This window comes from Brachypodium distachyon, chromosome 2, assembly GCF_000005505.3.
Source record: "Brachypodium distachyon strain Bd21 chromosome 2, Brachypodium_distachyon_v3.0, whole genome shotgun sequence".
NCBI lineage: Eukaryota > Viridiplantae > Streptophyta > Magnoliopsida > Poales > Poaceae > Brachypodium > Brachypodium distachyon.
This window is the reverse complement of record NC_016132.3, coordinates 22,198,492-22,224,722: the sequence shown is the minus strand read 5'-3', so window position 1 is coordinate 22,224,722 and position 26,231 is coordinate 22,198,492. Positions and strand designations below refer to the sequence as shown.

General features: G+C 49.6%; 3 protein-coding genes across 5 annotated transcripts; all 3 read right to left on the bottom strand.

Moving 5' to 3' along the window:
- Positions 1-599: 599 nt before the first annotated feature.
- LOC100843560 (patellin-3) lies at positions 600-3,873 on the bottom strand. Of its 2 annotated transcripts, XM_014899759.2 has the most exons (5): positions 2,338-3,873; positions 1,764-1,888; positions 1,452-1,593; positions 1,072-1,350; positions 600-959 (listed from the first exon to the last, which is right to left on the bottom strand). In XM_014899759.2, exons 1-4 carry the CDS (start codon positions 3,613-3,615, stop codon positions 1,090-1,092), a joined length of 1,806 nt encoding a protein of 601 aa, XP_014755245.1. In that variant the 5' UTR covers positions 3,616-3,873; the 3' UTR covers positions 600-959; positions 1,072-1,089. The 2 variants fall into 2 exon arrangements, with proteins under 2 accessions (XP_014755245.1, XP_003568396.1); XM_003568348.4 differs by having other exon boundaries at positions 602-1,350; positions 2,338-3,872.
- Positions 3,874-8,800: 4,927 nt separating this feature from the next.
- On the bottom strand, positions 8,801-10,757 carry LOC100825501 (carboxymethylenebutenolidase homolog). Of its 2 annotated transcripts, none has more exons than XM_014898295.2 (3): positions 10,413-10,757; positions 9,630-9,943; positions 8,801-9,537 (listed from the first exon to the last, which is right to left on the bottom strand). In XM_014898295.2, the coding sequence occupies exons 1-3, from the start codon at positions 10,539-10,541 to the stop codon at positions 9,012-9,014; spliced, it is 969 nt and encodes a 322-aa protein (XP_014753781.1). In that variant the 5' UTR covers positions 10,542-10,757; the 3' UTR covers positions 8,801-9,011. The 2 variants fall into 2 exon arrangements, with proteins under 2 accessions (XP_014753781.1, XP_010231339.1); XM_010233037.3 differs by having other exon boundaries at positions 9,630-9,932.
- A 1,128-nt stretch (positions 10,758-11,885) lies between these two features.
- On the bottom strand, positions 11,886-14,920 carry LOC100843261 (FT-interacting protein 1). The gene has a single exon (XM_003568347.4). It carries the CDS (start codon positions 14,806-14,808, stop codon positions 12,394-12,396), a length of 2,415 nt encoding a protein of 804 aa, XP_003568395.1. The 5' UTR covers positions 14,809-14,920; the 3' UTR covers positions 11,886-12,393.
- Between the last annotated feature and the right edge of the window lie 11,311 nt (positions 14,921-26,231).

Below are 26,231 nucleotides of genomic sequence, written 5' to 3'. Positions count from 1 at the left end.
GTCTGTCCCTGGAAAGATCAGGGTCACAAATATTCATGGCAGTCCCCTCTAATTACATCAGCCATATTTATTCAGAGAGGGAGGGAGAAAGGATTCTTCAAGGTACATAGAGGAATCATGGCCAAGTTGGACTTCCATTATGCGGCGGCTTCCAGTTTTGGTTTTCATGGGCCTACTTGTGCAGTCAAAGGCAAAGTTCTTGCACAGGCACACCACACACATTCTCCTACTACTTTCTATCTGTCTACAGCTTGCTTGCTTTGCTCTGCCTTGCTTTTGTTTGGGTCTTTTGCTTTTTGTGAACTGTACCACAGAAGCATGCTGAGGCTCATCATTAGCAGCATATAAACACTGGAAACATACCTTCTTTATGGTTTAGCCTGCACATTTGGTTTGTCCATTGCCAGGGTGCTTCATCCTATTGAGATGTAAAAGATGCCCCTTTTGCCTAATTAGGAATGCAGTACAAAAGGCAGTTGGTGTTTCAGTAAAAAACTGCGTGTCCCAAACAAGGCTGATGTACTCACGGCAGCCATTGCAGCAGTTGGTTGCATACAGATGATTTTGTTTTTCCATGCAAATAAGTGAGCAATGGCCCAGATACTGACGTCCATGGCATGGACGTAATTTGTCCGTAATCATTGCCAGATACAAGGCGCCAACAGGCAAGAACAACGACAAAAGGGAAGGAGCAGACGAACATGGAGAGTAACATGGTGCTGGTGACCACAAAACATGGAGACTTTCTAAGAATTAACATGTTTTTGAAAGAGAATCCATGGATACCATGTACAGACAGATATACAGATAAGCAACAGTTCTTCGGTCCTTCCTACCACAGCTGCCCCTCGCCCCCTCCTGATCTCGAGACCGTCACTATCTCAAACTTCCCCAGCTTCTGATCACAGCTATCTCATAGAACAACAAGCTCACTTTGGTTTGAATAAAAGCATACAAATCTGACCCCAAGAAACAGCAAGCCAACAAATTAAAGAAATAAACACAAAATGGACATCTAAAATCATATTTTTCGCCTATCATGCAAAATGTTCAAATGGTGGGGATATGGACCTGTGGACAGCGGAAACCTCAAGCGGATTCGGTGGAGCTCTTGACCTTGAGTCGATACAGTAGCTTCTTCTTCTTTGATGTTGGGTTGTTGACGGCGAGCACAACCTTGCCAGGCTCAGTAACTTTGAAGTTGCCCTTCATGATTGGTTCCTCATTAGCGGGCACCTTCCTTGTCTTTTGCACGATGACCGTGTAGCCACCCTCCGCATCAGGGGTGAACTCCACACCATAGCTCACCTCCCATCCAAGCACACGAAGCTCCCACACAACCGTGGAGTTCTACAACAATAACACATTTCATAAAAATCAACAATCAGAATTTATTCTACAGTTGTAGTCTATATTTGTATGGAAGTCAGGATAGAAGAACAGGGATCAACCTCAGTAGCAGGAATCTCAATGGTTTCTTTTGAAGAAGGTTTGACAGTGAGCTCAGTAACAGCATCAGAAGTTGAGAACTCAGTGTCATCTTCTTTAAAGAGGCCACCAAATTGGACAGGGACCTGCTCTGGCGCAATGTATCTGCATAACATTACAGAAGGCACAAAACATTTAGAAGATAGTAAGAAAGTACTCCCGATCCATAAAAAGTGTCGTCCATTTTGTACTAAATGGGCGACACTTTTTATGGATCAGAGGGAGTATATTACCACAAAAAAAGAAAAGACTTCCGGAGATTATCATGTCCAGACCTGAAAAGGGTCTCCGCGGTCTTGGCTGGGCTGCAAAACGTGAATTTGCTCTTGGTGCGTTGTGTAAGGAACGGACTCATCATTTTGTTTGCCGCAAGATACCACCATGGCACATTGATGAAAACCTGCATATGGTCGATGATCCAACCAAATTGATCCCAATTCAGTTCATTCCATTCATCATATATCTGAAGTCATCCCAATCCCATAATATGCATATCGACATACCTAGAGATACCATTTTCAATATCAAAGACAAATAAGAGGAAAAACAAGAGGTGAAATAATGCCATTATCCCAGATTACTTGCACCATCAATGCACCATATCTACTTAAATCACCGAGGAACAAGTGCTAAGAAAGACAATAGTCAACATTCCCCAAGGACATAGGAGTACTAAGCTAGTCAAAAAGAAATATCATAACATACATTACATCAGATGAATTAAGTTCAATCCACTGCAAGCACAAAAATGTTGCCTTAAAAGCAAAGAAATTTTCAATCCTTGTGCCAATAATATCAAATTTAGATTAGGAATTACGAAACGCTTCGACCAGGAAGAAAGAAATTTACCTTCTTGGCGATGAACTCTGGGTAGTTGTCCTGGAGCAGTGACAGCGCCTGGCGGGTGACGGCGCGGTGCTTGCCGAGCATGGGTGGCGAATTCTTGAGGTCAGTGACCTGCACCATGGAGCAGATGCCGCTGGGCGAGAAGTCCAGCTGCTCAAGGATGCCACGCTCGAGGAGCTGGATACGCCACTTGAGGAAGCGCTCCCGCTTCTCATCGTCACCGAATGCCTTCTCGTAGAGCTCCTTGTCCTGGAACTCGCTGTAGACATTGTAGCAGACGGGGTGTCCCTCGCGATCGGCGCCGCGGTAGAACACCACGTTCTCCAACTCCGGCACGCCGAGGTCGGTTCCCAGGAGCGCGTCGATGCCGAAGCTCTTGCGCCACAGCACCGCCGCCTTGAGCATCGCCATGGCCTCCTTCACCTTGAACTCCCGTGCGCGAAGGAACTTGAGAAGCACGGTGTCCGTGCGCTCGTCGTCGCCCACCAGCGGCACACCCCAGATCAGCTCCGCCGCCGGCGCCGCTTCAGGCTCGGATGCGGCGGGGACGGCGGTCTCCTCTGTGGCTTCCACGGCTTTGGTGCCTTCCTCCTCGGTGACCACGACGGTTTTCTCTTCCGTCTCCGGCGTCGGCTCGGCCGGCTTGGCTTCCTCGGCCGCCGCCACGGCCTTGGGCTGCTCGGCGGCGGCCACCACTGGCGCCTCTGTGTTGGGCTCCTCCTTGGTGGGCTCCACGGTCTTGGGCTCCTCCTGGGCCGGGTCGTCCGTCTTGGGCTCCTCTGGCGCGGGAGCCTCTGTCTTGGGCTCGCTCACCTCAGCCTCCTCGGCCTTAGGCTCCTCTCCTTCGGGCGCCGCATCGCTCTTGGCCGCCTCCTCGGCCTTAGGCTCCTCTGCCTCCTCCGTCTTGGCATCGTCGGCCGCCGGAGTCGCCGTGTCGGGCTGAACCGGCGGCGGGGGCGGCGGCAGATCGAACTCCCCGCTGGCGAGCGCGGCGGCGATGAGCTCCTTGAGCTGGGCAAGCGCCTTCTGCTCGGGGTCGGCGAGCTCGGACACCAGGTTACTCTCCTCCTTGAACGACCCCGTGCTGCCCTCGATCACCGCCGCCTCTTCCGCCCCGGCCTCCGTCTCCGCCTCCTCTATCTTCTTCTCCTCCTCCGCCTCCTCTGCCGCCGCCGCCGCTGCCTCGTCAACCTTCTCCTCCACCTCCGCCTTCTTCTCCGCCTCCGTCGCGACCAACTCGGCGGCTGCCGCGGCAGTTTCTTGCTTCGTCTCCTCGGCCATGCCTGCCTAACAGCTGCCCGATTCGAATCGAACGGCGCGCGTGTAAGGACAAGAAAGCGATGGGCGGAGTTGAGGGAGAATCGAGGTGGAGAGAGAGGGATGAATGAAACGGAGAGACGAGAGATTTGTAGGGAGGAAGAGGGAAGGAAGCGAAGCAGGCAGGCTGTCAAGCGACCAGCTTTGGTTCCGTTTCGTCTGGTGTTTTGCTTTGCTGGAAGCATGCGCTGGGAGAGCACTCAGCAGGTGGACTGGACGAGGCACGCGTCTAGCGGCCTAGTAGCAAAGTAGACTGGGGTCTGGGCCCGCTTCCTACAAGGATTAGCATGACACAGCTTTTTTACTTACGCTCTTTCTCTGGTTTCTTTTCCTCTGAAGAAAGTCAAAGGCAGCTGTAAAATGGCAACGCTTCTGTTGTTCCACAACGCAATGATGCAATTATCTGTTTATGATTCGCGTCTTAAACAAATCGGAATAATCCGTGCTTTGGAAGACACAGATGTGGCTTTGCATCATTCTTTGGACTAACCGATTTACCGTTTAGCGGACGGCAGAGTTAAGCGGGTGGAAACGGGCCACGCTTCGTTTCCTTGTACTCTTCGATTGATGCGCTTTTTTTCCTCCAAATTTTAGCATAAATGTTCATTACTGCTATGAGGGAGTAAGGTTGTTATCTTCTTTTCTACTCCTATTTTTGTAAGCTCCATGCCTCCATCTACTTCAGAACAAAGTGGAAGGACGTGTCATTGAGCGTGGTTCTCTCTTTTTTTTATCTCGTCAATTCCGTGAGTACAAGTTGACTAACACTGATGTACTTTCTCTGATCCTAATTTTTTGTCGTGGTTTTAATATCAAAACAAAAATTTGGCACCGGAGACAGTAGTTATGTTCTGTCACTTGCGCCTCCCTTCACTCTTTTACTGCTTTAGTGTTGTTTTCCTTTCATGAAATCACACTATCTTTACCTTATATTCAATCTATATCTTGCACGTTAGTGAGCTTTTTTCTTGAAAGAAAGACATGATCTCCAACCTCTACATCCTCAAATATATGCAGCTATAATTTTATTGAAGAAACGTGATCAAGCATAAAGGACAAGCTCATCTGCTTAAAAAGAAAAAAAAAACAAAGCCAAGCGTTCTCGCGATAGCCAGCTTCTCCATTATTTACCACAAAACTATGGTTGGGGAACAAATCTACCGTAAAACATTATGGAACCTAACAACAAGCATGGTACTCCGGAACAACGCCTTCTAGAAGGATCGTCGCTCGTACAACGATGTTGTAAAGTCCCACCAAGAGATCAAACTTGGGGTTATCACCCTCCTCACCCCACCCCCTCCCAACCCCAAAAAAAGCATAGCTTCGAGTCAACACCTTCAACAAGGATAAGACGTACTTACATCGCAATTGTCTGATCAAGTCGAAGATGCTAGATCATGGGTTTTTAGCCAGAGAACTCACATACTCGTTGTTGAAGTTGTCCTCCATCTTCACCATCGACGTGTCCTTCCTCACATAGAGCATTGCGCTAACTAGCTCTCGACACACGTACAAAAAAGCCCTAGTCCTTTCATCTTGATGGAGAAATCATTTTATTAAAAGCAAGTTAAAGACCGTCACATATGTGCTACATCCGATCGATGTCGTGCCGTCGTCAGGGTCCGTCATCACATTGTTTCCCGTCAAACCCCCGTCTCATTAAGATATGAAGGCCACACCGCCTGATACATGCAAGGTTGGAGGCAATGGAACAAAACCGTTGACACTAGGTTGAACAACAACGTCGTTGCTCTTGACACCACGAAAATGTCGACCTGAAGTAGGATCGGACGACCGCCACCTTGATGTATGGCTCGTCTCTGGAGCCAACAGATCAACCACATAAATGAAAATCCCTTTTGAATCGCACGAATGAAAACACCATAATAAGAAAATAAACGCAAGAATTGATGAGAATTCAAGTGAAAATAAAAGATAAATTATTTGGAAAGAACACAAGGAAAAAACGGATAAATTATGCGAGAAGTGGTCAAAAGAGGGACCTCTTTGGCTTGCATGATTCCAAAAATGTGGAAATATGAGAAACATACTATGACAATGTCATGCCCACTTTTGAACTCTACATGATGGAATTTGCACAAAGTTTGGTGCTGGCGTCCACTACCTCGGAAGACCTCTTTACTGATGGGCAACGAAGCCGCTCCACTAACGCCTATGGTGTTCATCGGTAATTAAGTGTCAATGGAGTGTCAACTTTCACTGTCGGACATCCATCAGTGGATCGAGGGACACACCCTATTGACGGGCCGTGAGACTTGTCTATCCGTAGAAAACCCTTCGGGCGGCTATGGAAGTGACGTGGGAAAACAGCCACTAATGTTGGATAAAAATATTTGCCCCACAGTATTGGTCATTTGTCCTGACAAGCCAATATTGTACGCCTTTTAATGGTGCATAATTCTTGTAAAATGCATGCTGCTTTTGGCTATGACAGTGCCTGAAAAAACCTTCGCCGGATGTGCTACACCAACTGCATCACATACACATTTCATATACGTATACAAATTGATTGAGGAATATTCCATACAATTCGGACTTCCATTCATACTTTAACATCGATCAATTTATATTACACATGCACTTTTATGGTTATGAGAAAGTATCCATAACATGGAAAAAAAATCCAAACATACTTACCTGCTTTAAATCATAAGAACTTTCATAAGGCGATAGTTGGAGAAAAGAAACATCACAACGGCATCCAATATTCCGATGGCCATGCCCTGCCTTGCCCTTCCCTCCCCTCCAATGCGGCCATGCACGTCTGTCACTTCCGTAATGGTCGAGTATTCGCTCCACGTCGAATCATTTGCAGACTTCTGTCGGAGCCGTCTGACATGGACGTGGCACGTCGCCGCCTGCAGATCTGATCGGCGCTGCGGATTCTGTCTGCCGGTCCAGGGCTGAGTCTAAAGAGACCATAACTCTTATATGGGATGAGATGGCAGGCAAGTGATTTCCTGAAATTATTTACCCTCTGTACGGCGTTATATGCTTGCTCCAGTCATATGCGGTTTTGGCATACTATGGAATAATCTGAATTTCATATCCATCTGCTATTCTGCTTTGTTAGTGAGTCAGCATGGACACATATGCGCACAGCTTATTAACTTTTCAGTTGGAAAGGGTAGAAATGCTATTGCAACTGACTAACTGAGGATCCAATGAGGGGAAACTAGACGTTGGAATCTGAGTTCTTTGTCCTGCTAGAGTTTTTTCTTTTTTGCAGGGAGTCCTGCTAATGCTTTTAATAAACGCAAGATCCCGTCAGAATATACAGTGATATAAGATCGAACAAAGACAGTAAAATGCCTTCTGAACGGCCAATCTCGCATGATACCGTTGGTTCCAAAAGTAATAAAATCAAGCCAAGCGACCTCATATGACATTCTCAGCCTCTCAAATATAATGATGCAACTTATCCATGCACACATATTCTAATTTCTAAGTGAAAACCTCCAACTGAACGAGCTTGTACTAGCTCCCATCTGCTAAGATTAATGGAGCAATGATGGATGCAGGAATAAAGAAAAGGCTGGAATCAAGACTTCGATCATCTCTGATTGTGACAGGCTACAACAAACATTGTGATCAAGCTAGCTAATCTTGGAATAAAACCATGTACTTAGTACCAATAATTAGACACAGCTAGCTGTTCCAAGCTAGAGTACAACCAGCTGCCTCACATTCCGTTCTTCCCAACATATTCTTTCTGAACAGAATGCCAACATATATCTAACATAAATGCGCTATCGTGCAATTTGGAATCTTCAGATGAATAAGCTATTAGCAGTGCTACCTAGCAGCAAAGACCAACCCTAACAGCTCGTAGAATTTCTTCGTGTCGTGTTCGCATGCACTGCATAAAACAACAAATAAAAATTGTGACCACCAATGATCCTAAATTATATCGGTGCCCGTATGACACATCACACATGCGTAATCCTACACCAGGATGAGAACAGAGCAAGACACCAATCTTCCGTACCTAAATACGAGATCCCCACACCTCATTAGGCCCACCATAATGCCCTGCAAATCATGCCACCTCATCAAATCATGCATGTTTTTTTTTAAACCATGCATGTATTCATTTACATTTTTTTTATTAATCTATAAATTCAAACCATGCCATCTCATCAATTAAATCATATCCCTTTGAAAAAGTTCTCTTTTCATACATCATTTTGTCATGCATGCCACCTCATCAAGTCATGCATGATGTTTTTTCCCATCAAGTCATGCATGTTCTTTCAAGTCATACATGTATTCGTTTTAATTTTTGCATTAATCTACCAATTCAAACCATGTCACCTCATCAATTCAATCACATATTTTTTGAATAACTTTTCTCTTTTTAGACATCATTTATGCTATGAAATAATAAAAAATATGTCATCAATTTCGTTATATGTTTTTAATTTAAAATACTCTTCCGTTGCTAATCAATTCTACCCACGGAGCGTTCCCGCAACAATGTGCGGGGCATCATCTAGTTTTTAATAACGACGGATAGGATTTCGCCTAGGTTTTTTTTCATCTGTTCCTGGATCAGCTATACGAGTCCACAGAATAAAAAGAAAAAATAAAAGAGCCCAAAAAGCCCAACACGTTCTACCTTCTGTTGCCATCATTCCCCTAGCCCAGCACAGCTGCACCGATGATGTTTTGTGTCCAATTCGGCAATTTATTCGTCTGCTCGATTAATGTTTTGTGTCCAACACCTTCTACCTTCTGTCACTCTGCTCGATTGATGATGTTTTGTGTCCAATTCTGCAATTTATTCGTCTGTTTTTGCATGTAGACACACGGAACTGAATCAAATTTTTGTGGCCTCCACACAATTTGTGTCAATCTCATTATGTCAATATGGCGATTCATTGTCTAACTGTCTCTTTTGTACAACACTTTAGCCGCTGGAACCATTTTTGGCGTTCGCTCTGTGGCCTTCAAAACTCCTGTACGGGCCCTGGCCAGCACCGTCCGGCAATAAGAAGTTTAAGTTGCCGTCATGGTATCTGAAGTGAAATTCACTGTAAAAACGTGCCAACCTTTTTCGCGGTTTTATAGTGAGTTTCACTTCGGTTTTTATTTGCGTGTCCATGAGCAACTCGCTGTCAACTGATGATACGTCTTCAAACAACCACGGTTTTGAACTCACGTACGAAAACAAAAGAGGCCGTCAGACAAACACAAGTGTCCTCGCGTACCCTACAGTCTCACAGAGTCACTAGCACCCAAAGTAGTCGCCTACGGACGTATACGGGGCAACTTACAAGAGTAAAACGTGACAAGAAAAACAACAACAATGTACAACGGCTGATCGATGGACGCGGTCAGGCTGCAGCAAGCAGGTGCTCATGCAGCCATGCCTTCATCCTGGCGAACGCGTCCTCGGCGTCGGCGTCGTCCTCCAGCGATTCGGGCCGGTGCGCGAACCCGTGGCCCCTGCCGGCATACACAACAGCCCTGCAGCCCGCGCCCCTCTCCAGCTCCCGCACCGTCTCCACGGGGCACAGCGGGTCGCCGTCCCCGCACACGAACAGCACGGGCGCCGCGATCCGCGGCCCCAGCGACGCGTCCATCCGGGACCCGTAGAAGCAGACGCCCGCGCTGAAGAAGCATGAGTCAGCGTCCCGCGCCAGCGTCTCCACGAGCCGCCCGCCCCCGTAGCAGAACCCGACGACGCCCAGCTTCTTGGACTCCGCCGCCGCCAGGAACTCCTCCACCAGCCACTTCCTGCACGTCTCGATGTCCCCGGCCACTCTCTCCGGCGCCTGCGTGCCCAGCCACGCTTCCAGCCCGTCCATCGGCAGGCTCTTCTTCCACGGGTCCCCCCGGAACAAGTCCGGCACCAGAACACTGCATGGGTCGACCAATCAAAGGTGTGATGACTTGACAAATGCAGAGAAACTGAAAAAAAAAAGGAGTGTGGGACGAGAGTAACTACTTACTTGTAGCCGTGGCAGGCGACGCGGTAGGCGAAGTCGCGGGTGGCGGAGTCCTCGAAGCCGAAGATGTCGGAGAGGAGGAGCACGCAGGTGCCGTTGTTGTTCTTGACGGCCTCCAGGAGGTAGGCGCGGACGCTCTCGTCATCGCCCTGCCCGATCACCAGGTCCGTGCCTCTCACCAGCTCGCAGGCCTCGTCGTCGTCCACGGTGGTGCCACTACTCGCCATTTCGGCCTGGCTGCAGCGCGGCTCGCGGAGCCGGCGGCTCCGACTCCGAGGATGGGCGACGAACGCCGCGGAACGATCTCTGCACGGAGGCTGAAACTGTTATGTCAGGGCGCGGAGACAACGCTTGCTAGCTTAGAGTGCAACATGAAAGTACATTTCCGCTGTACTGAGTACTGACACTGTTTACAGTAGCGGTTATTTGCATACAACTATTGCTCTGAGAGTTTTAACTGAAGCAGAGGATTAGGTAAAGGACAGAGGAGCGTCAATTTCTGAAAGATTGCACTAAACTTCTCAACAACGAGTTTACAGTGCAACCATTGCCGCCCAATCACTCAATCCGTATCCAGCTACTACCGCACAAGAGTGGCACAAAGTACCCAGACATCAACTCGCCCACAAATTGTTGAATCATCCGTAGCTAAACGATCAGAAAGCACATCAATTCAAGCCGGAATCGATCTGTGTACCGTACGAATTTGACACTTCAAGCAACAAGCCGTGTGTAACGTGTAGAGTACTGTACAACGAACTGACGAAGGAAAGAACATGTACTTACAGAGGAGAGCGAGCGAGTGGACCGCGTGCTGGGCGCCGGCGCAACCACATGAAGCGAGCAGCAGGCAGCGCCGCCCGACGAGCAGGGGATCGACGGGCACACTGCGCCGGCGGCCGCGACGGCCGCCATCGGCTGCTGCAGCTGAGCGAGCGAGTCCCTGTGGTCGCTCGAAGTGATCGCGGCCTCGCGGGAGATAGCCTGCCTCCTGCCAGCGGCAGCACAGCCGTGTGTTTAATTAGATATTTCTTCCCCTCCGGTTGCCGTGCATCGCCGCGCCCGGTCACCCAGACGAATGAATGGACGAAAACGGTGTTTCCAGGGGAGCACGACCGAGAGAGTCGTGACTGCGATAGGATTTTGCTGCAGGTAATGGATATCGTCTTATCTCCGCGCTGAAGGGCACGGTAGTACACCGTCTTTTTTTTTTTCCTTTTTTAAGAAGAAATTTTGGCCACAATTTTTTTTTAAAGGAGAATGTTTTCTCAGACCCTTCATCCGAAAGGAAATGATTCTTCGAGAAAGACCCTCAAAACTCGCGTCGTCAGACCTCAGAAGTCCAAGATCATTGCCTGACACGATGCTCACCACTTTGGCAGTAGGTATAGTTGGCAGTTCTAGTATGTGGCGCGATTCTAAAAAAAAGTACCTGGCGCAAACAAAATAAAAGTAGTACAGTACTCAAGCATGTTTCTACTACTGAACTACTGTTGTGCAACATTTTAAAACCATTTGGCAAGTGCTCAGATCAATCGTTCAAGGCTAATCACCGTTTCACATTATACATTGAAAATTAACATATGAAAAAAAATTAAGTTTTGCAAAAAAAGTCGCATCAACTTTCCTTAATTTGATTATAACTGAACCTGAACCGAAATTAATTAGTTATAAGAGAAACCGGACCGAAATTAGTTAGTTATAACCAAAACCGAACGGAATTTTATACGTAACCTTGCTAACCGAAGTATAATAACCAAAACCGAACCGGATGCACAGCCTGAGACACCAGCACAAACGTCGTATTGCCTGAAGCATTGCCAACCGTGACTCTGTCTCCATACCTGAGGACCTCCGTGTGGCTTTCAACATGTTGTTGAACAATGGCCGGAGCGGCACCACCAACTCCTCCGGTGAAGTTGGTGCCACCACTACTAAAGTCTCCACCCCTCGCCCCTCTTGGAGAAGTTGCCAAACCGGTCCCAACCACGACCGGATATTTCACCTGCAAGACGGAAACTGCTGCATCTTTTCCGCACTGAACCACGGGGTAACACTAGACCCGCACTAAATTACGACACATCCAGTAACATATCAACCTCTGCTACAATTTAGTAGACGCCCACAATGACGAAGGCTAATTTGCAATCAACTACTGTATGCTAATTTGCTAAAACTTAGCAGTAAAACTGTCTGACGGGGAGTATACAACCGCAGGTACCGGTGACAACCACTGAAACAAAGAAGGCGAGTAGCTCAGGAAGAATAGTACTACGGAGTACACACTCTCTTTTTTGAGTAATAATAGTACATACTGTAGGACATAGAATTCTCCGGACAAGAAAAAGAATGAAAGAAACATATACAAAGGACATGATCAGGGCCTCAGGGGCAAGGACATGACCAAAGGAACGGAATAACAGAACATGAACAAAATTGGCAGAAGTTCATAGTTATAACACACCGGAACTTATCTTGTGCCCACCTTTTGCTCTACACTAGAAAACCAAAACTAACAATTTTCATCCAAAACTCTAAAGGGATCTAGTCATTCCCTTCATTTCTGCATATGCAAGCAGATATCATTCAAACGGACACCTTATTGCAGGGCTACCAGAGCAACTAAATAATCAACTCATGGATTATATTCACATCTGATCTGATGTTAATCAGAAGGAACAGCATGAAAGAGACAATGTTACAATGTTCCCCCACTTCCTTTTGGAAAACAAGGTTCCCCCATTACCTTCTTTTGAATGCTCTGGCCTCAAAGGAGCAAATCAGACTTGGCAGGCAATCTTCTGTAGAAGTTGAATGGGACAGATGGCATCCTGCTGCGGAACCGGGGATGGCGCAACAAGTAAAGCATGGTAATGACCAGCAAAACCTGGAATGGCGTCACATACAGCACAATGGCTACAACTAGGGATAAGAATATGAAGATGGCAGTGGCCCGAGGGTCTCTCCAGCTCAGCAATGCATGAGCTCTCTCACCTTGTGTCGCCAGGTCCCCAACCACTGTTTGGACACGACCTCCAACACTCCTCAGCCTGTCATAGCGCAATCTTACAATGTCAGCTGATCTGTTGGTTGGGAATGTGTCGAACTCCTCATCAAGCTCATCAGGGTGTGTAAACTCAGCTTGTGATAGCTTAGTGTCCATGTGCGGTGGATGCCTTGACCTATAACGATAGTTCCACAGTCCGATCATGAACATGTAGAGGAAGATGGTAGGCAGGATGAGCTCCGGGTAGCAGATCAGTATGAGGAACAACATGTGCACCAGCATAGTTGTAATCGGGTTTCGCCAGCTCCTGATGCCATCATACCACTTGGCCATTGCCGCAAAACAACAGAACAGAGAGGTGATCCGATAAAAGTTGGCCTTGCTGCGCCGGAGACTAAACATGTGGGATCCCACGTCGAGCGTGTACTCCACCACCTCCCTGCGCAGTGGAGGCTCAGCACGACTAAGCCTCGCTGAAACAATTTGCATCGCCTGATGCCTCAGGTAGTCCAACTGCATCACTGATATTGGTTGTGTGTAGTGCATCTTTGGCAGCAGGGGACGGCCATACATCGCCATCATGTTCACCCATGCCGTGCATGTAAACCGCACAGCCAAATGCAACTCACCGGTCTTCTTGAGGCCACTTGGCTTAAGAGCCAGCAAAGGGTAGAAATGGGTGTACACCCGGTCAGTCTCCAGTGTCGAGAGACGGATCCTGACCTTGCCAATACTCTCATCCCGGGCATCAGCACTCTTGCTCCCAATCTGGCTATTGTCAAACACTACCACTGTGATCACAGTGCATGGATCAAACACCTCCCAAGTATACTGCTCATTCCACTGCGGATTCAGTGTGTTAAGGATTGTTCTTGTGCGCACCCATTTCGGTCCATATTTGGCAACACAGTAAGCGTCGGTGGTGCGCCCATCCTTGGCTTTCATCGGTATCAAGTTGCGTGCACCTAAAACTCCCACCTCAAGGATCCCAATGCTTGGCTTCCGCGTGTGCTTTGACGATGGCTGGAGATCGCTGCTGTAGTAAGTGGACTCGTCGAGAACATGGTATCCAAAGTCCAGTGACATCCGAAGCTGTATCTTGCTCGCGAACTTGCCTTCCTTCTTCTCACCATCGTCACTGGGACGCCCAAGGCTGTACCAGCGCGGCTCCACAGGCTTGCCGAAGTGGTCATGGCGTGGCATTGCGGCGTTGAGGGGCAGTATAATGCGCCCGAGCGGCTCGTCGCGGCCGGGCGCGACACGGTCTTCCACGGTGACGACCAGGGGCTCGTCGAAGGGCTCGGAGGCGACGAACATGAACTCTTCGTTCCACATTGGGTTGGGCGTCCCCGGCGGGCCCCCAGGACGCGTGCGACGCACCTGCCCGGCGAGCTGCAGCTTGACGGAGGCGCTCATGGGGCGGGACGTGTCGTGGGGCATGAGGTCCTGCGCCCCGATGGCGGCGACGCGGAGGTACACGAGCTTGGGCGAGAAGTATACCTTGGCGCGAGTGGACAAGACGGCCGCCGGGCCAGCCGCCCCATGGGCGTCGGAATGCCAGGCCTCTGGGAACGCCTCGTCGGCTTGGGTCCCGAGCCACACGGAGAGCATGATCTCGCCGCGGGGAAGCTTCTCACCCCGTTTCCCCTCGAGCCTGTACCATTGGGGGGCTAACGGGGAGTCAGGCGGCACGCGGACCGGCACCTCGGACAGGTCGAACGCCATGCGGCCGATGAGGTCGTCTCCGCCGGCGAGATCTTTGGCCTTGATGGACACCTCGAGCAGATGCGATTGGAGGTGCGTGGCCGAGAAGGCGAACACCTGCTGCCAGGACGGGTTGTGGTTGGCGCCGTGGACGGATGTGTGGCCCTTGAAGTTGCCGAGCTTGACCTCGACGAAGGGGTCGATGGAGCCGGTGGGGGAGACGGCGGGGAGGTCCCGCGCCTTGACCACGTGGACGTAGAGGAACCTCATCGGCTCCACGAGGTCGTAGGTCGAAGAGATCTTGCCCGCCGCGGACGCCGCGGCGGCGGAAGGGTTCAGCCCCGGGATGTTGAAGCGGGGCCGCAGCATGGCGGCCAGCGGCGGGCGCGTCTCCACGAGGCCAAACTGCTGCGGCGGCGGAGGCATCGGGCCGTGCATCATGAACGGCCGCGGCTGCATTGCTCCCTTCATCTCGGCGGCGTTTCTCTCGGTGGGGTGGCGGCGTTGGGGAGGAGTGGGGAACTGGGGGGGGGGGCGATAGTGGCCTAGCGAGGCATTCCGTCGAGCAGTTCCTGGTGGCGTTGGAGTGAAGTGTAGGAGAGCGTGTGTGCGCAGCGTACGGCAAAGAATCCTGCCCGTGTCGCTTCACTGTGCACCGCAACTGTTAGATCTGCATCCAACGGCGGTGCTCTTGCCGTATGTACTTAAAAGAAAAAGATGTACTGTAGCGACTCCAAGCTCGCAAGAAAACACATCCTTCCATGACATGTGTGCCCGTAAACAAAAGGGCCTCCGTGTCAGCGAAGTTAGAGAAGCGTGCACGTCGTGACAAATGCTGGTGTAGTGGGGAGGTGGGTGGGGTCGGGGCGGAGAAAACGTGGGGCCGAGGAAGGCGCCTAGGTCTGCAGCAGGCGGCGATGTGGTGGACAGCTCGGCGCGTCGGATCCTCTGTGTGATCCATCGGGAATTCGCGGTGCGCTCCCACTCCCGAGTAGTACTGCTGTCTTCTTGCGGCTTTGGCCCCCCGGCAACGCGAGCGTGCCGCTGTTGCACTTTCTTTTTACTCGGTCGGAAGAGCATTGCGTGGTCTCTCTCTACCAACCCTACCCAGCTGGCTACCCCATCCAACTTCCGGCTATCCGGCAAGTTGATTGAGAATTCGCCATTCCGGATGGAACCTTTCGTACCACGAATTATGGTTCCTACGAACTGAAGGACAACCACGTGGGCCGTTCACGAATGAGTCTTCTTCTCCAACGCACCGAAATCCTGAATCCTGATGTTTGGGAATTGTTGGTCGCCGTTCTCACGAGCCTCCATTTGTTGCGGGTTTGCAGCAACAAAGATGAGTACCGCAGACGATCTCACATGTCGCGAACCTAAGATACGGGGGTTGTTGGCATGGAACGGACGGGCGTTGAACTCGGTCCCTGTCATTTTCCGCGAAATTTCTGTTTGTTGATAGCTTCACGCCTTCGTTCATCCGTGCGGTTCGGACGTGACCCGTTGGTTCTTTGCGTTTCAAACATTCCACCGTACGCATAACTTAATTCCATTTTAATTACTCGTATTAGTATTGCTTGTCATTTCAGACATCAGTGCACTGCCTCTGCTTATTAGTTTTCCCCTTTCCCGGCTGACTAGTTTGTGTTTCCTTTGCCGCTTCCATGTGCAGCCACACTGTTTCTGCGAGTACTACGCCAAACAAGCAACAACTGTGCCAGACATTTGATGTTAGCTTTTTGCAAAAGCGTGCCTTTTCTTTTTCCGAATAAAATAAAGCGGCCGCCCTCCCTGTTGTGTTCCTGCGAAAGTTGGCGAGAACGTTTTCTCCTCTCGGGGCATAGCTCCAAGCGGTGGTGAGTCAGCCAGCCGTGTAGTGCCCATTTTCGGAAGGAGGATTTAGCATACTACGTCAGATTCAAATGCAACCCTTTTGAGCATTTCTCCTCTTCTCTAGACACGGGACACGACAGGTTTAGGACCAATGAATGGACCATGGATGCGATAAAAGGGCTCTCCCTCACCCCTACCTGTCTTCCCTTTTCTTCGCAAGTTGGTAGCGCAGCGCGGCGCACGGTAGAAAAGAAAACCGCATCGTCCACGTTGAGGGTGGAAGGATTGGCAATGTGCCACACTGGCAAACGGAAAACGCACAGCGAGTAAGACACGGATGGCCGGTCCAGAGTCCGGACGCCAGAGAGAGAGAAGTTGGTGGTGGTGGAGACGACCTGGAGAACACCGAGTCAGTGAGGAGAGAACACCAAGTGCAAAACATCTCACAGCGATTCCGGGGAGGGGCGCACATGGTCATGGTGTGTGTTTGATCTCCTCGCGGCTCCCATGGCATCATGCGCGCGCGCTCGGTCGCATGCATGCATGGGTTGGGAATGGGATGTGCCATGTGCGTGGGCGCGCAGGAAATACTAGTTTAAAGGCGAGCGGGACCAGCGCCGGGTTAAAACAAAGGACGCAATCAAGACCCGGTTTGAACCATGCTGTGGTCTCCGTCACAGTCCAAGGGCCCGCGACCGACATCTTATTACTACTACGGAGTGGTAAACTGGTCCTCTCTAGGCATGATCTCGATCAAGAAACCAGTAATTACTATGTTTAAAAAAAATCGACGGAGGGGTGTTTCTGTCATGTGCGATGATGTCGAGGCAGATCTACGTGTCCCTGGAAGCTGGTCACATGGCTTCCGCCGCGTAGGAGGATCGGGAACTCGGCGGGAAAAAGAAAAAAGTTTGGCGCTGCAGCATATGCTTCGAGTGTAAGTAACGGCATCCTAGAGAAGCGCGGCTTCCCCGTGCAGTGCAACCGGGACCTGCCGACCTGGAGTACTCCTCGTCGTCACTTTGGAAGCAGCAGCAGGGGCGTGTGCGTGCGTCCCCGCCTGGCGATAGGATTTTTCTTCGTCTTCCGCCGCGCTTCCCCACGGCGTATAGGGACAAGCATGCGATCGGCGGCGATCTTGCATTCTTTTCTTGCTGGTGATTCTGGCCAGGTCGTGTCACGTACTCACGTGTGGCTTCCTGGTGATTCTGGCCAGGACCGGGGTTTCCGCGCGGCCCAAAGTCGGGGTGGGCCTGGGCTTGCTGCGGAAGCCTGGGTATTGGTAAACCATACGCTTCGCAGGCTAGGTCTACCAGGCTGAGTTAGCTTGGGTTCTCAGAAACAAAAGGGCCGAGTCACTGGATGTGGCCGTGTGGCTTCACCACGACCCATCTCCATTTGATACACTGGTTTCGTTCTTGTTTTTTCCTCTTCGATTTTGCTATTTTCAAGCCGACTAAAAAATTACTAAGAACTATTTAATCTGACCAATAAGATTACACAGGGCCGGAAAACAAACGTGCATGCAACTGATGCAAGAAAGGATGCGATGTGTCCACACCTGACTATGGTCGGCACCTGCCGGGTTCGGAGCTGGGTCCGACCATACCAGAACCGGCCACCTGCACCGGACCCGGACCCGGCACCGGGTTTAAAAATTTACTAGACTCGGACTTGGTACGGGTCTTGCGGACACGTGGGTTTACCTGACCCGAATGAGATGCCCTGTTGGCTTCTCCATGGGTGGCTCGTGTCGACGGAGGGATGGGGAAGAGGGCGCCGTGCGCAGGCGAGGGGAGGAGGAAGAGGGTGCGAGGCCGCCTGGCGCCGGCGAGGAGAGGAGGGAGAATACGCATGGCCAACTTGGTGGGGCGCATGAGAGCAGATGAGGAGGGGTTGGTCAGCGGCGCAAGCGTGCAGCCGAGGAGATCAGCGACGGTGGCGGCGCAGTCCCAATACCCCGAACGCCATGGTCCTCTAGGTGCTGGAGAACTACGAGGACGATGGCAGCTAGTCGAACTGCTTCCGGATCGACCCGCCGCCGCTGTTCGGGGCGCGTTGGTCTATGGTCACGTGCGTCCTCGACGTGAACCATCTCACGGGGAGATACATGTCTAGAGTTGTCGGGCTGAACCATCTCACGGAGAAGAGGATCGTGAAGCAAAATAGCAGATCACGACGGTGGGAGAGTGGAGGGGTGGTCGGGTGGAGACTACCGCCGGCGCGAGAGAGAAGAAACGATGGGGGGGGGGGGGGGGGAGGAGGACCGAGGCTGGATCGGGAATCCGGATGGGAGTCAGCCAGTTAGGGTTTTTTGGTGGATTGGGCCAGATTGTGCATTGGGTTGGGCGACTTTTATTAACTCATTGTATTGGGCCTGTATTCCGAACCGGATTTCCAGGTTCGGGTAGGGTACTACCAGACCCGAACCTGTCAGACCCGACGGGTCCGAGATTTTCCCATTTACAAACCCGTTGGTTTTATTTTTTCCTCAGACCCGCGTCTAATCGGATCTAGACCCGTCGGGTAATCGGATTTCGGATACCAATTGCCATCCGGACAGCTGACTACCTGACCTGCAAGCGCGAGTGCGCGCGGCTTGTGCGGGCAGGAATGTTACGCGACCTCAACTGATTAATAACTGGGGTGAAAATGCATGGTGACTTCGCCGTTCGATTCGATGCTGCTCGTCTTTGCCCTGACATGATCTCACACGCATCGCTTTTTGCTCTCGCAACTGTCTCAAACATGTCTTGCGAACGTTAGACATAGCATCGTCTCTGCATCATGCACCATTCCGTTACAGCATAATCTAATTAAGCGCAGCAAGTCAATGCAACAAAACAAAGCCATGATTACGTTGCTAGTAGCCTAGTATACTACTTTTGTCTTTGAGTTCAACAAACTTGTTGGCCATAATGTTTTAACAGATCGATCATCGTTTGTTCAATCCAGCACACTTGCGGGCCTTGGGTACTACCAGCCATATATAATTGCCCCTCGAGGAATAACACCTCTCCATTTGGGTTGTTTGGCAGAGCGATTCACGCCATTCCCACGGGATGCATGGATACGGAAAGATCGATTGAGATATATCTGCAGGTTCGCTTGGCTCCAGCCTTTGTGTCCACCACCAAGGACATCTCTACCAGAATTCTGGTTGCACCTAACCCCTTTACATCTATCCAGCCAACATTCTGCTCTGCTTGCCATAACCAGTTCACAATTCTAGTTGGAAATAAATAATGTTTGCATCTTCGCCGAAGGTGGTCAAGACTCAAGTGTGGTCACATGCTCTGAGAGATATGGATGCAGCAATGGCCGATTGGCCGTGCTTCTTTCAGGCGCTCGTCTGGATAAATGTAGGATAGCTAGGTAGGTGAGAGAGGATGGATATCCAGGCCAAACAAAATGGGCCTCTCTAATTATTGTGTTACAGAAGTAGAGCACTCGCCTCGTTCTTTCCTTCACCGTTGCACCCACCCAACTTACTTAACCCTGCAAAAAATGACACGATAAGAATCCTTCTAGATGCCTTTTTGTGGGCTCCGATATCCGGATGAAAGATATGCGTTGAGATCGAATTAATGGAGACGCCCGATTGGGAGTTGCCTAACCACCTTTTCGTTGAGCCTTTTGTGTGATGGAGTTCAGTCAGATGGTATATCCACCGAAGGAAAGAGAGCCGCCTAACTGCCTTTCTGACGAGCGTTTTCCGTTGCAGCTCAGCCGACGTGGCGCCTACTCACGGAAGCGATGACCTGAAACAATATTGGTCTCGTCAGCCTGTACATCCATCGAGCGCACGAAAGCACGGGGATCACGTTTGTTTTCGAGCTAGTGAAGTGGCAGACGGGTGTCCGTTTCGGTTACGGAGTAGGTACAAACCGGTTAGCTACCACTGCTACAAAACACAACATATGTGACGGGTCATGGGCGGGAAAGACCCGCCACTGATGACCCTTTATCATTGACGGGCGTGTCACGCCCATCACTGATGACATCTCATCAGTACGGGTGAGCAAGGACCGTCACTGATGATCCATCATCACTAACGGGCACGGGAGTCCGTCAGTAATGGTCCAATGTAAAAACGTGCAAAATTCACTGATACAAACAACAGTGGCGGGCACAACATTTGTGCCCGCCACTGATGGCCCCTGGATACCTGTGCCGGCCTAGCATATTTTAGAGTTAAGGGGTTGGTATAAAGTACCCCACCTCTTCTCTCCATTCTCCCTCAGCCCTGCAACCACCCTTCTTCTCTCCCACGAACTCTCTGTGCTCCCCTATTCTTCTCTCCCACGAACTCCCTTTGCTCCCTTCTTCTCTCCCACACGAAGGCCCATCCTCCAACTTCATCTCCCCTGCGCCCAAGCCCCCCCTCCAACTCCATCTCCCCCGAGCTCATCCTCTGTCGGCCCCGCGGCCTCCCTCAACCCCGACACCGCCACGGCTTACCGGCCACCGCCGCCGCCATGGACGGCCGCCCCGGCTCCGCCTCCTCCTAATCCCGTCGCACGCCCCGGCTCGTCCCCGCCGATTCCGGGCGCCGCCACCGCCACGATGAAGGCCAGCCATTAGCCCTGCCTGGTCCGTCTCTTGTCCTCTCTCTCTCTCTCACCTGCATCTGACTGACGGTGATGGGGAAAACATTCTGCAGGTGAAGGGGTTGGTGGGGGACGACGTCGTGACCATCCCGGCCAGGAGGACCACGCGCGGGCTTCGCCTCTGGTCACGGCCGCCTCCGGTCTCCGAGGATGGGTTTGGGGCGCCGCCAGCACCCGCCGGCCCCTGGGCCGGTCGTTTTGTTAATTTTGCCAAAATGCATCAGTGGCGGGCGTTTGTGTGGGACCGTCACTGATGAACACCACATTACTGGCAGGAGGTTAGTGGCGGGCGGCCTGCCCGTTACTGTTATACTTTTTTGACCGTTACTGATAGCTGTTTTTGTAGTAGTGTACCAACCTCTGGCTACCGCCTTCACCCTTCAGATTCATACCGGCCGTTCCGTCCAGATTCCTTCCTTCCACTTCGACATCATGAATTGGAGTTATTGTTCTCAGCTAACCCAAGGACGAATAAATAATGCGTACGCGATTGATCCAACCTATATTATGTGTGTGCGTTTGAGAATCGACATGAAATGGAACGGAACGTTGGCCCGGTGCCTTGCTAGCGGCCTGCTACTGGTTAGATTCCCTATATTAAAAGCGCCATAAAAGGTAACAAGGGGATGCATCACAATTTGTATTTATCCAAAATATAGAGTAAAATACACCACCAGTGCATGAACTCGGCAAAAATGAACACTTTTGTCCACAAACTCGGAAAACGCACACTTAAGCGCTTAAACTGGGACTACTGTGTCACTTTATTCCAAAATCAGTTCAGCGAGGCTTAAACACGCCACGCCGGCCTCGGCTAGGACCGCGGGCTGCTACCCGGTTTTCTTAGGTTTTTTTTGGCAAAATCACCATGCCCGAGCCGCCCGCTAGGGGCAAGGCGACCGCGCCCAGACAGGGATCCTGGGGCCCTGAGAACCACGTCGTTGCCGTCGCCGTCTCGCCTAAGGTTGCTATCAAGTACACAACGCTCAATTTTGATGAGAAGACGCCGGTGAAGGGGTCGTCGAAGCCGACATGGCAGCCACGTGGCGTGTTTAAGCCTTGCCGGACCGTTTTTGAACTAAAGTGACACAGTAGTCCCAGTTTAGGGGTTCAAGTGTGCGTTTTTTGAGTTCGTGGACTAAAGTGTTTATTTTTGCCGAGTTCATGGACTAGTGATGTATTTTACTCTTTCTAGATTTTGTCCTAAGTCAAACTTTTCTAAGTTTGGCAGATTTGTTGAAAAGAATATCAACACATATGACATCAAATTAGTATATTATGAAACTACATTTCAAAACTAATCTAATGATACTGATTTAGTGTCATAACTCTTGTTACATTTTCCAAAAAAATCAGAAATTTTTTAATATCTTTAACTTAAGACAAACTTTAATATCTTTGAGTACAAAGGAGAAGTCTAACAAAGTGTTATACCAAGCATTCAATCTATGTATTAACCACTCCTCTTCTTTATGCATTGGCTGGCTAAAAAGTCATCAAAACATGCACCGGTGGTTTGAGATGGGAGTTTGTGGGAGGACAGAAGGCCTGATTTTAGTATTTGGAGATGAGCACTATATAGCGGAAAGGAGTGAGTAATAGTCACCTGTAGCACGTGCCCCTAAAAGTTTAATGGTAAGCCAATATTATTTTTATCGTGAACGTTACACGAACAATATATTACAATCCTTCAATTATAATTTTGTTCACAAGTCATCGGAATATTATGTACTAAGCTCAGTTTCATTTGTCATAATCTATATTCTCTAAATTTACTAGAGTGAGTTATCAATGGATACGTGAAGAATTATAGCTCGACATACCAACACATGACCTCTAGTTTTTTACTTTCATTACAAACTTACATCCCTACAAAGTACAGAAAACATTAGATCGCCATCTAAACATTAAACCGAATGTCAATCGAATTATCTCATAAATTCTACATACTAACTTGGTCGCACGATACAATAACCGATTGGTCAATTCAGTAAGTGAACTTGTGTGTAAACAGTACGTCACATATGATCAGCCTTAGGTAAAGACCAGCGCAAGAAAACTTTAATTAGTCCGACACAAACATCTACCGCGACCAACCGGCTCACGTCCTAAACGTGAACTATGGATTATAATCTAAGAACACACAGAACTAAAAAAGTTATCTCATGTTCAAAACACGATACTTCTGTATTTATAGGTGTAATGAACTTGGTCAACAGACTTGTCCTAAAGTTATTTCATAATTTTTTTGTTGGCATCCCAAGGAACCGGAAGCAACGTAAACCTGCTAGTAACCCAACCGAAATACTTTTCTTTTGGGGAGAACAACAAAGTACGTTTTGGTTTGATTATGGATTAGGCCACGAAGTTGACTCCTAGCACGATTTGTCAAGGCCACAATATCTTCTACTTTGGCGACGTACTCCTAATTTTATCATTATACCCGTTGAAATGATACTCCATTTGGAACATGGAGAATTAGACCTTACATACGTCCACGCCCTCTCCTTTTGGGATAAAACACACACAAAGAAAAAGTTAGCATTGAAAGTACATGCACCTGCACATGCGAGTATGTGACCATACTCCATGTCGTGATCCTTCCACGACCACATTGTGGGGGCATGCATGCACTTGGCAATGGAAAGACGGCCAGGGAAGGAACGGTGCACGCGAACTTCACTGTCATCGCAATATCCTCTCTATACCAATATATTAATTTGGAGTTGGTGGTGATGATACTGGCGTCGCGGTACGTCACTTCACCAAAATTACGAATTTGCCACCGCTGTCCCCACGTGCCTTTTAACCCCAGCTCCCGCGGTTCTCAAGCGCAGAAAAAACACGTACCGCCTAAAAAAAAAACAACAACAGATCACTTATTGCTCCTCCTCTCCTACGAATCTCACCCCCACCCGATCCGGATCTCGCCACCGCCCTTTGGATCTCGCCAGCGCCCGCCGCCGCTCATGGTGCGCGTCGGCGGCGTCCGTGTGCGGAAGGCGGCTGCGGACCCGCGGCTCCGTCGCGGGCCCCGACCGCCGCCTCCACCGGCTCGTGTGTGCCTATGGCTCCCCGCGGGACTTGGACGGCGATGGGATGAGCCTGAGACCGGGATGGCGGTGGCCTCGCGCAAGGCAGCAGGGACTGCATCGGCGCGAGCCATCGGTGGCCCTCCCGACGGGCAGTGGCGCGCGGCAACCAGTGGCCGGACGTGATGTGTGGGCGGCGTGCGGGTGCGGTGAACGGGCGGACAAGACTGCGAGAGGGCGCACAGGCGTATCGGGCAGCAAGTGGGAGCAGGCGACACGTGGGAACGGACGGGCGGCGGGAATCTATGGGCGGAGGCGGTGCGCACAAGCGGGCGGCCGCGCAATGTTCGGTGACGGAATGAATCGGGACGGGGAGAGGAGGAGTTTGCACTCAGGATGGATGGAGAGGATAGTCAGAGAGAGAACGAGAGAAATTGGAAGAAGTGATTTGAAAAATAAAGTAGGGAGTAGGAGTAATAGGAGAGCAAGAAGGCTGATTTATATTGCCGCTTGCTTTATATGTTGGCTGTTGCTGCTTGCTGTCTTGATCGATATACCGATGCTTGCTGTTTAAATCATCACCACACGGAAGGTTGAGCGGTTTGGACGGATGGAAGTGATAAACGTTATCATGGCTACATGTTCTTCATTATTCATGATCATATTGAGAATCACTTCATGAATTCGGTAAAAAAGTTAAAAAAAACGCTCACACATGACTTTTCAAGTGTGGTGTATGTGAGAACAGTGATAACCTGGAGGTAGAGAGCAAAAGAGTTGAGCATGTGTCGCTTTCTCTTTACACGAGATAAAGAAATAAGATATGTGCAAAAGAGAAAGAGACTAGAGTATAGCCTAGAAAATAAACATATCATAATCGTTATATACATATGTGCACATGAAACACATCAACATTTGATTTGACGTTCTGATACAATTTTCCGTAGTTCCGTATCAACGCACGGGTCTTTTGCTAGTATACATATATCGAGACTACTCGAACCTTGGAGGCTTGATGAGGGTCTTTAAATCCAATGCATGTTTTGTGAATAGTCGCCCACATCTTCCTGTACGAGAGAGGGTTGTTATCAGGCTAGTGCCTCAAATGATTTGGAATGGGCGCGTTTCATAGTTGGATAGGAACATCCTAAATTCTCCACCCCTGTTCTGGCTCAGAAAATGGAGTTGACTCTGATGCAATAATATTCACGACGTAGTCGTCATCTGCCGACAGCATGGTGGTTCATTAGGGGTAGGGCGGTGTTTTGCTCTAGCTAAGAGTCAGACGGTGAGACGGTGTGTAATGTACTTTACTGTACTAAAAGTAAAAGTTATCCTATGGAAGCTTCACTTTGTCACCTTTCTAGGCCAAACGAGAGGCACCAGCAAACATAGCAACATCATTTTTATATAGAGAGATTTTAGCAGCAGCACTTCAGCAGACCAATTGTAGCCGATATTTTACAGTCAACCTCCTTAGTACAGCTACAGTAAATGGTACTACTAGCTAGGTTAGCGTTTTAACGGCACGTATGACTGGTCGTAACCAGTTGTGCGCTCACTTTTACACCGAAGGAAGGAAGCGATTGCGTTTGACCCGGCCACTTGGTGGCTTGGATTACTGTTCCTGTTCAGTTTTTTTTAGAAAACACAGTTCGACACAATCACTCACATCACACCTATGAACATATGCACGCATACCTTATCTCTATGAGCACCTTCGAGAGACTGGGCCACCGACAGATCATCTTGAAATTGACGAAATCACTACAGATGACTCGTAGTTGATGGGTACGTCACTCCCACTGAAAGTACAACGCTGGTTAAATTCTGGAATAAATCTAGTGAAATGCGAGCACCCATATCAAGTCTGAGACTTGAACCTGAGTGGGCTGGTTCCACCACAAGGAACCTTCGCATTCCTGTTCAGTTTATGACGTGAAGTGAGTATATTCGGATGTCATTTGTGAAGGCTAACGTTTTTCTGGGAAACAATCCAAATCGACCGATCAACTAGTTTTCCATCTGCCGTTGGGGCTCAAATTCAAACCAGCGATAGTCCACACCTTCAGTATTGATGATGGGAGGTCAGTTTATCCAGATATTTTAGATGTCGCATCAGTTGTTTTAGCACGCTGCAAACATGTCTTTCATTTGCTGCACACATGAGCAGTACCTTGCAACAATTCTAAGTGTGCTACAAGGGGTTGTTTTCATGGTGCAATCAATCTTGCTGCCTATATTTTATTTGTCGTTGCAAGAACTGCGGTTTTATTGCATACAGTAGCGGACGTAGAAAGAAAAATCAGGTGTAGCAGAATCAACAAATACTATCTAAATTGATTAATGTATACACAAATACACATACATACTATGCAAAATGTGTTTAGGTGTGGCTCAAGCCATAGCTTGCCAT

Bases quoted from the DNA above. Each gene is read 5' to 3' on its own strand.
- LOC100843261 (XM_003568347.4), bottom strand. From the start codon at position 14,808: ATGAAGGGAGCAATGCAGCCGCGGCCGTTCATGATGCACGGCCCGATG.
- LOC100825501 (XM_014898295.2), bottom strand. From the start codon at position 10,541: ATGGCGGCCGTCGCGGCCGCCGGCGCAGTGTGCCCGTCGATCCCCTGC. The intron at 9,944-10,412 runs GTAAGTACATGT...TAACAGTTTCAG, and splicing joins CCACTCGCTCGCTCTCCTCT to CCTCCGTGCAGAGATCGTTC. The intron at 9,538-9,629 runs GTAAGTAGTTAC...CGACCCATGCAG, and splicing joins GTCGCCTGCCACGGCTACAA to TGTTCTGGTGCCGGACTTGT.
- LOC100843560 (XM_014899759.2), bottom strand. From the start codon at position 3,615: ATGGCCGAGGAGACGAAGCAAGAAACTGCCGCGGCAGCCGCCGAGTTG. The intron at 1,889-2,337 runs GTAAATTTCTTT...GACCATATGCAG, and splicing joins CAGAGTTCATCGCCAAGAAG to GTTTTCATCAATGTGCCATG. The intron at 1,351-1,451 runs GTTGATCCCTGT...TTATTGTTGTAG, and splicing joins TTGAGATTCCTGCTACTGAG to AACTCCACGGTTGTGTGGGA.